The sequence below is a fragment of the Uloborus diversus genome, unplaced genomic scaffold, assembly GCF_026930045.1.
Source record: "Uloborus diversus isolate 005 unplaced genomic scaffold, Udiv.v.3.1 scaffold_14, whole genome shotgun sequence".
NCBI lineage: Eukaryota > Metazoa > Arthropoda > Arachnida > Araneae > Uloboridae > Uloborus > Uloborus diversus.
In genome coordinates, this window is record NW_026558098.1 from 8542622 (window position 1) to 8552559 (window position 9938).

Sequence of the window (9938 nt, forward strand, 5' to 3'; positions counted from 1 at the left end):
TTTTACTTGTTCTACTTCGCTTTTACAAAAATTAGAATGCCTCTAAAATTTCACAAAAACAATGCTGATAAAAAAGAACGTTCACAAAAATAGAATGATGCAATACTTTCACAAAAATAGGTAGCAAGAAAAAAATCCTAGATTGGCCCCTCTTCATATACAGAAGGGTACATCCGCATGTAAATCGCTAAGAATATTTTTTACTAATACAGTCGACGCTCGATATAACGACCATCTCCGTCCCAGAGAAAAAGGTCTTTATAACGAGTGGTCGTTATAAGAAGTATAATTTAAAAAAATATACACAGTCATCATGCATGCCCCGTTGTTCCATAAAAAAAATGGTACTTATCAAACATTCCAGTTAAATGCACAAATTATTTTTATCATAGGAATTTTTAGAAAAATCGTGTGCGAAATGCTATGACAGGATATTAAAGAACTTTTAAAGTAGAAAATATAGAAAGGAAAATGTTACACACTTACAAATCTGCTACCACTACACTTTCTGAAGATAAAACCAGAAACAGACGTTTGCCTTTTTAGTAGACGTGATTTTTGCAAAACATTATTTTTCGTTTCAGATATAGGTGATAAATTGTGTTTTTTTTTTTTTTTTTTGCTTTTCAAAGAAACATTTAGGAATCTGGAAATTTCTCGATTTTTCCTCCCATTATTTTTTCTGTGCTAGTTGTGGTGAATGGTAATCCCCCCCCCCCCCTCTCAAAGTTGGGTTTGACATACATTGAAAACTTCAGGCAGATGTCCGTAAACAATAAACAAGGTCATTTCAAGCTACAAATTTGTTTTATTGGAAAGAACACCAGAAATAGCGTCCGCTGAATTCGGTCGTTGTATTGGATTAGACGATACAAAACGGTCGTTATATTGATAGCAAATAAACGTAGAGTTCATAGGAACAAAGTTGGGACTTTTACCGCTGGTCGTTATAATGGGACGGTCTTTATAATGTGTGGTCGTTATAATGAGCGTCGACTGTATTTTAATTTATCGTTTTTAGTTTTTTAAAATTTAGTTTATCTATTTTTATTTTATTTATTATTTTAAAGTGAATACTGAGTTTTATTTTCATCTTTGTTAAAGTTAATTAATTTATAATTTTTACACATTTCTCTGACCATAAAATTTTTGCACTTTTGTAATTTGGCTATGCTTAAAGTACAATTGATTGTACTCATACAAAATAATTAGTCATTAAAAGGTTAAAAATAATATTACTATTAAAAATATTAGATTAATATTGCTCTTTAAAATTTATTTATTTTGAAAGGCCAGGGAGTGAAATTGCCTCCCTTGCAGCCCTTTACCGGTGCTGCAAAGGAGGCGTACTGGACATAAATTTGAGATTAAAAATTTTCATGATGTATTTTGTAGCTTTTTCTAATCTGATTTATTAAATTTTATTTTTGAAAGTCGGGGGGTGAAAGTGAACCACCCTGCCGGCTATCATGGACATACAGTGGCTCTCAAAAGTATTCATACACCTTGTAATTTTGTAGTAAAACCAAAATAACGCAAAACGGAATTCGAATATGAAATCCAATTTTTTTTCACACCATTCCTATGCCATTCTGAATAAAACCCAGTGTAGTTTTTTTCAAAATATTGCCAGATTTTATTTTTGAAATTTGTCAAAAAAAAGATGAGACACAGAAAAAATACGCCACAAAAGTCATCGTACACTGATATATTTATAAATTAATTCATGATTAAAATTATCATATGTGGTTTTTTATTATTTTTGCATTGTGATGACACTATAAAGTCATTTGCCTTTAATTTTTTGTTGATTTATTCCCTAATATTCTGCTTATTATTTTTAAATGACAGGTATGCGTAGAAAACAACAAACACGATTCGAAATTTGAATTTTTTTCCTCACTGTAGCCATAAATTGGTTTGAAATGTCTCTAAATTAGTTAATTTATACCATTCTATAGTAAAGTGCTTGATAAAATGGTTTAAAGACAAGAATCGGATCGCAAACAAGGTAAGAAAAGGTCAACTGTCAAAGTTAACAAAGCGGGATCAGAGGTTTACAGTTTAAAAAATTATGAAAAAAATACATTTGAGCGCTGAAAAAGTTTCTGCAGAATTGAATGAAACATTTTACATTTAATTTTCACCTAAAATTGTTCGCCAAGTTCTCTGATTAACTGGATTAAAGGGGATGTCTTCCCACAGAAATATTCTTGTTCGTGCGAAAAACAGTAAACTTATGCTTTCCGTCGTAAAATCAATGATAAATAAGCTCAAAACGTTTTGGAACAACGTATTACTTATAGATAAAAATAAATTCAATATTTTGGGTTAAATTTTTGTATAGTTTTCAATAGAAGAAAAAATGAGGAATTTAATCTTAAGAACTTAGCTGGATCAATTAATCAGGACGGTGAAGGTGTTCTTGTGTGAGGGTGCATAACAGCATCAGGACTTTGAAATTTGGAATTTTTTTTCATGAAATAAAGAATCATGCTGTTCACTTAAATGTTTCAAAAAGTAATTTTAAGTTATTAGCCTAAAATTTGGCAATTGGAAACAACTTTGTTTTTTTTTATCAAGGTAACAATAAGAAGTATACGTTTGCATTTTGTGCCTCAAAAATTGTCCTTAAACTTAGAAATATCTTCTAAATCGCCAGCTTTAAACTTAATGGAACATATTTGGAGATATCTGGTGGCTAGATTGCGAAAATACACCATTGACACGAAAAGCGAACTAGAAACAGTAAGACTGGAAGTACGGCTGAACACTTACTCAGAAATTGCATTAAAAAAGAAAGAAAAAACAATGAAATCTATTCCCAGACGTTTAAAAGCTGTTGTTGATACTGTATAATATTCTACTAAATAATAATTTTTTTTTAAAGTTAGATTATTTACGAATATTTTGACACTTTTTCAAAGTGTACAAAGTCTTTTGTGAGATAAAATTTCCAGCACTTTTTGATTTTTAAAAAATTAAGTTTTAATGTTTTCTTAAAAATTTTCGTGTAGTTTTGTTAAAAATAGATCATAAATCTTATAATTAAATACTAATTCCAAAATATTAATTCTAATCAATGCATAGGGGCCTATTTCATTGAAAGTCGTAGGTGTACGAACACTTTTGGGAGCCACTGTATACATGATATTAACATCGAGATTTACTTAGTAGTTTAAGTATTTTGTAGCTTTTCCTGTGTTAAAAAGGAATTTAATTTTATTTATTTAACGAATAATTACTTTAAAAAAGTTTAAATATTTAAAAAAATAGTGCAACCATGATCCGGCCCCCTCACTTTTTCTAGGCACGAGCCGCCACTGAAGCAGGGAGTTAGGTATTATCATTTGCAAGCTTATATCGTTGCCCAGGGATGTAGTTTTGGCCAGAAAAAAAAAACATTCTGGCCATACCACTGGCAAAAACTTGTTAAAACCGGCCAAAACTGGATTTAACCACCATAGAGCTGGCCAAAACTGTATTGTATGAAAGTACACTAATAATGTGTATGCATAAAGCTTGTATGCATAATATTGTACATTTTAATGCACGATCAAAAGAAATAGGATGTGTATTTATCACAAATGAAGTAATTTTTAAAACTGATTTATTGATTAAATGCAACTTTTTTTTACATTAAAAATTATTCAGAATGAAGATAAAGGGACACTCATATATTAGGAATACTAAAAAGCCTACAATATAAACTAATAGCTATTCTTCACAAAACTTTTAGGTAACATGTATTCAATGTGTATTAAAAAATAAGTAATTTACTTTGATTAAATTTGAAATTCATTTTGTGCATATAAAACTTTAAAACATTGTGCTATTTACACTGTTTGAAACATTATGATCTGACTAACCGTTAGGGACAGTCACATTTATTGCTTGCACAGGGTGTAAAATGAACTGTTTACTTAAGTAATGAATAGTAACTGAGTATGGGATTGGTGTTTCACATTTCTTTTAATTATGTACAGGGGTCGAAGTAGTCCTATATATCCTATATTTCCTATATTTTCAAAAAAGCCTCAAAATCGTCCTATATTTCCTATATTTTTTCAAAAATGTCCTATATTTCCTATATTTCCGTTTTATACCATATATATCTTTTAAAAAGGACTGTAAATAAACTTACTGACATCGGATTTTTCGCTGAAAGTACGTGCCCAAACAAATTTCAAATTAAAAAACTCAAATGACTAAATTCTGCATCAGGCAGCTACAGCAATGTGACGTCACTCTATAGTGGGTGGAGTTTCGAGAACTAGTGCTGGTTTAGTATAGTATGGTATAGTTGGTTTTAGAATTTTGCATTTGGGAGGGGGGGGGAGAACAACCGTTTGTTTTGTTTTCCATCATGGTTTTTGTTTTCGTTGGTATATTTTTGTGCTCGTTGCATTTTCTGATCGGAATGTTCTAATTTTCTTTTTGCAATCTTTTCTTTTTGTGAAATTTTGGGATCGTGGAATGGTTAGTTCCTTATGATGTTAAAACGTAGTTTGTTGTAATAAATGGAATTATAATGGCGAAATCGCATTGCTTAACAACATTTCGTGTGGAGTTGTTGAACCAGGAGGACATTAATTCTTCAAATTTTGGTGCATGGTGCACTAAAGGAAAAGATGATTTTACCGCTTTTTGCCATTTTTGCAACTTTTCAGTGCCCATAAACAATAGTGGATTTTCGCAATTGAGGCAGCATGCTAAAACATTCAAGCATAAAGAAAACTCTGAAAAACGTCAGAAGGATCCTTCCCGAGCTCTGTTTGTTCTTAATACAAAGGGTGGGGTGGTGGTAAAGGGTTCAGTTTAGATATAAAATCTAAGAGCAGTGGAATTAGTACTTGGATCATGAGTGAGGAAGAAAAAATAAAAATTATCTTTGTTCAAATTTTGGTTAGTTATTTAGTCTGTAAAGTACACTTTTTTCAAAAATTATTCTTTCAACTACAGGAAAGTCATTATAGATGTAAGGTATTTTGTTTGAAGTTTTTTTAAAACAAAATCATTGATAAAAATAGCTGAATAATATATGATATGTATTATTTCTTTTTTCATAGCAAAAATATTCATATAATGTGTCCTATATTTGTCCTATATTTTTTGTGGAAAATGTCCTATATGTGACAAGTCGGTCACTTCTACCCCTGTATGTACTCATGTATTTTGATTTTAAACTTTGTTATTTCTTATATCCACCTCAAATGGCCAAAACTGGACTTTTATCCAAACCGGTTTTAACCACTTTTACCCATGGTTAAAACCACTACTTGCCGAAATTCAAATAGCCCTGTTGTTGCCTCAGAGCAACAGTAAGATATCTTATCCCAGAAATAACACTAAGATATCTTACTGTTGCTCTGAGGCCCATCCATATGCTTCATCCAAAGTGCTTGAGATGAAATTGTCATGTGCTCAAGAATCAAGTGATAAAGTTTTACTTGCCAATATTAACAAAGATTTTGTACATAACAGCATTGTTAAACAGTAGCCTCAAGTTAGGTGAACCAGTTCAAAAAAAATAGTTCAATACATGAAAGTATTGTTAATCTTACTTGTTCCTAAATGATAATACCTGTTAGTTCTGTTGGACGTTACAAAATCTTTTCTATTTTGAACGACGACGATATTGTAATAAATTGCACTTTGGTTAACATTTAATTGTTTTCCCCGAGCATTTCCTGTTCTATGTCAGAAATTACTTTTATACCATTTTGTGAGTTTCTGCCACAAATGTAGCAGAAAGAGTTTTTTGCTATGCCGGTTTTAACCGGTTTCTAGTTTCTACCAGTGGTTTTAATCATCATGGCTGAAATTTGCCATGCCTGGGTGAGGAAGGAGGATGAATCGTTTTTCGATTTAAATAAAATGAGCCTGTGGATGAGGAGTGTCGTGTGCCTTCCCATCCATCAACTGTTTTTTTGCAAATGAAAATTTTCGTCATGTATCCCCAAAAAGCTTGTGTGCAACTACAATTGCTATTTGTACGCTTTTTTTAATTACGAGAGAATTTTGATATCGGTGCACGTACAAATTTTCTGAACAAGAATACCAAACTGTCACACATCCAGCGTATATATTCGAGCAAAAGCTGAAACTATTAAAGGAAAAGAGAGAAAAAAAAGAAGTGAATAGTTTAAAGCTCAGAGTTTCATCCTGGATTCAGTGGAACCCTCGAGTTCTCTGGACACGGATTCTACAAGATATTACTATTTGCTATATCCGAGTCCCAAGGTTTTGGCAAAATTTAATCAAATTCAAAATTAAGATCAAATCTTAAAGTTTTTTTTTTTTTTTTTTAAATCTAGCATTTGATCTTTATTTTAAATTTTTGCAAAATTTTGACTTTGTTGATTGTAAAACTTTCAAAAAAGAAATTTCAGAAACTAATTCATATTTTTCATTTTATTATTACTTTTTTTCTCACTTTGCATTTTTACGCTGTCAAAGTATTTGTATGCACGACTTCAATATTTCTTTTCTATCGTAGTGAGTCTTTTTTTCTTTTTATGTGCAAGCGCAAGCTAATTCTTTTCAATCTTTTCAATAGTAAACTGAACCGCAGGACATCAGACTTCAGGAACTGTGACATCAACTTTTAGCTCTGCAAAGCTTCTCGGCTCATACATCTGAAGAAGTTCTTTGGAACAAATATTTTGAGACAGCCATTCAAGCAAAGCGAGGTGTTCCTACTGATGTACAGGAGTTTATGTTGTTCTGTCTTATATTCTTCTAAAAACGCAATCGAGGTTTTTCATTGAAAAATTGTTTTCAAAAAGCTATTTTGTTAAAACTTTGAAGTAGTATTTTGTTTTCCAACAACCGTAGGAAGATATACTTGAACAATACTAAACTTTTGTAGTTTCTTATTGAAGGCAATACTTGGTAAAGTTTTAAAATATACCTTCGTAATAATTCCGCCTTGCGAATTTTATGCAGTCACACTTTTTCCTTGTTCAGCAATGGCGGCCAAAATTCATGTCGGTAAGAAACAGCATTCATGTGAACATTGTTTAAAATTATTTAATTCCGCTTCAGTGCTCAAGATACATAAAAGAATCCACACTGGTGAAAAACCGTATTCCTGTGAACATTGTTTTAAGGCTTTCACTCAATCCTCAAGTTTAATGAAACATATGAGAATCCATGTTGGTGAAAAGCCTTATTCGTGCACTTCTTGCCCTATGGCATTCAGTCAATCTTCAAATTTAACGAGACATCTGACTGTTCATACTGGTGAAAAGCGGCATGTGTGCAAACATTGTTTGAAGGCATTCTCTCAATCTGCCAAATTAAAGCAACATCAGACTGTCCATACTGGTGAAAAGCCCCATTCGTGCGAATATTGTTTTAGGTCATTCGCTCGATCTTCAAATTTAAAGACACATATGAGAATCCATACTGGTGAAAAGCCATATTCGTGCAATTTTTGCTCTATGGTATTCGCTCATATTTCAAGTTTAACGAGACATCTGACTGTCCATACTGGTGAAAAGCCATATTGCTGCGAATATTGTTCAATGGCATTCGCTCACTCTTCAAGTTTAAAGACACACATGAGAATCCATACTGGTGAAAAGCCATATTTGTGTACACATTGTTCAAAGGCATTCCCCAAGCATTCAGAATTGACGAGACACATCATGATCCATACTGGTGAAAAGCCATATTCGTGCGACTATTGTTCTATGGCATTTGCTGTATCGTACAGTTTAAAGAAACATATAAGTGTCCATACTGGTGAAAAACCGCACTCGTGTGAATTTTGTTCCAAGTCCTTTTCCCTCGCTTCAAATTTGAAGTTGCATTTGAGAGTGCACACCGGCGAGAAGCCATATTCATGCGAATTTTGTTCAAAGGCCTTTTCCCGTCCTGCTGGGTTGAAAGCACATTTGATAGCACATGCTAGAGAGAAGGCACATGCATGATAGTCAGGATTGTAAGAGTTTCGGCCAGTGGTGGTTTTAACCATGAATAAAACCGGTTAAAACCGGCCAGGATAAAATCAGTTTTATCCAGTTTTGGCTACTTTGATAATTATCAAATTTTAAATGAAACCAAATAATAAATTATTAAAAGGAAAAGCAAAACAAACCACAATCAATCATCTTTCATTATTTATCTAAATAGTATGTTTTACCGTTTGTAGAAATAACAGCGTGTTTAGAAGATAAGGTTTACATGAAAAATGTGCATTAACATTAAAAAAATAATAGAGTGAAACATTGTTAGTTGAATAGATAGATTTTAATTATCACACACAAATGTACAAAATATTTGAAAGTATTTCAAGTAATTTTGAAGAATAAATGAAAGAAAAAAAAACCTTCTTTTAGAAACATGTAAAGGCATTTTTTTAAAAACAAAACTAAAGGTACAGGGGGGAAACACTTTTGAAAATTAAAAAGCAACACTACTGAAAAGTTGTTATATTTATGTTACAGGCTGTTTTGTATTCCTTTTGTCTTTTGTTTTAGTTGTGAGCAATTTCGGTTATTAATTTTGAAGAAAACTGAAATTTGTTCAGTGCTATTGTTATAATAATGTAAATTACTTTACTAATATTATATTTAATTAACTAAAATTACTGTGCTTAATTAAAAAACTTCCAACTAACAGGTTTATTAGTTGCATAACACACATCTCTCACATACATACAAATTATAAGTGTATTTTCATGTAATTAAGTTTTGGCCAGTTCTATGGGGTTAAATCCAGTTTTGGCCGGTTTTAACTAGTTTTAGCCAGTGACCTGGATAAAATCAGTTTCGTCCGGCCAAAACTACAACCCTGATGTGAGTACTGTTCAAAGGTATTTTATGATGTTTCAAAGTTAAGGACACATTTAAGAATCCATACCAGTGAAGGTTCATCTGAATGGAATGGGGTCAGTCCCAAAATTTAAAAGTATTTTTTTCCAAAAGAGCAGCTTAAAAACATGGGATTCAACAATTTTTTTTAATAATTTCACTAATTTTAATATACAGTCAATCAGGCTTGGCCGAATTGGACCCAATGGGGTTTTTTTAAAAAACCCATTTAAAAAAACCCATTATTTAGCCCACTTTTTAAATTTTTTTTTAAAATTTTCTGAGAAGTTTTTAAAAAATTAATTAATATAAACAGGGTTCGTATGCTCCTTCAAAACTCCTCCAATACTCCTTCATTTAGGAAATTTTCTTGAAGGGCCCTTCAAACTACTTCATTTTGGTTTTAACTCCTTCAAAACTCCTTCTTTTTTAGTTCAAGACTACATAATCTTCCTCTATGACAGTAACTTATAATACTCTGATTGACAACTAACTTCGTCACAAGGGCCATTTTAATGTAGTGATTTTGTGCATTTATGTTTTTTTCATAAAGATGTGATTTACAAATTGATCATAGTTAAGTCATAAAAGTTGAAGATGAAAATTTTATTAGAAGACTCAAACATTTCATAAGTGAAGTAAAACATGCTTAAATGGTGCTTGTCTATTTTTCCAAGTTTTATGATTATTGTTTTTCCCTCCATCACACTTTCAGCCGCTAGAGTCAGGTTGTCTAATTAGTATTTAAATATTTAAAACTACATAAGTAGATGTACAATATTCAGTGATTGTATTAAAAAACAATTGTTTAGTAAATTGCAGTTAGATATTGTAAAAAGGGTCATCCACAAGTGATGCCATGCCTTGAGGAAGAGACGGGCTCATGAAGTTGAGACAAGGGGAAGAGAAAATGACAAAAAGTGACATCACACAGTTATTGTAACATTATGTTAAACAAAATGACATGTAATAAGAGGACGAGTTAGGTGAAGTGTGACACTTTGTGACAAAAAGAGGAGGGGGTCAATAAAAATTGGGACATCATTTAATGACAGCCCATTAGTACTGCTTCAAAACCTCATTTTACTCCTTCAAAACTCCTCCAAAACTCCTTCATTT

At 31.8% G+C, this 9938-nt stretch overlaps 1 protein-coding gene across 1 annotated transcript; it reads left to right on the forward strand.

Annotated features, from left to right (window-relative positions):
* Positions 1 to 6971: 6971 nt before the first annotated feature.
* Positions 6972 to 8253, forward strand: LOC129232915 (zinc finger protein 93-like). Its single transcript, XM_054867018.1, has one exon. The coding sequence runs from the start codon at positions 6972 to 6974 to the stop codon at positions 7935 to 7937; it is 966 nt and encodes a 321-aa protein (XP_054722993.1). The 3' UTR covers positions 7938 to 8253.
* The last annotated feature ends 1685 nt before the right edge of the window (positions 8254 to 9938 follow it).

Excerpts from the sequence above, each read along its gene's own strand:
- LOC129232915 (XM_054867018.1), top strand. The coding sequence starts at position 6,972 with ATGGCGGCCAAAATTCATGTCGGTAAGAAACAGCATTCATGTGAACAT.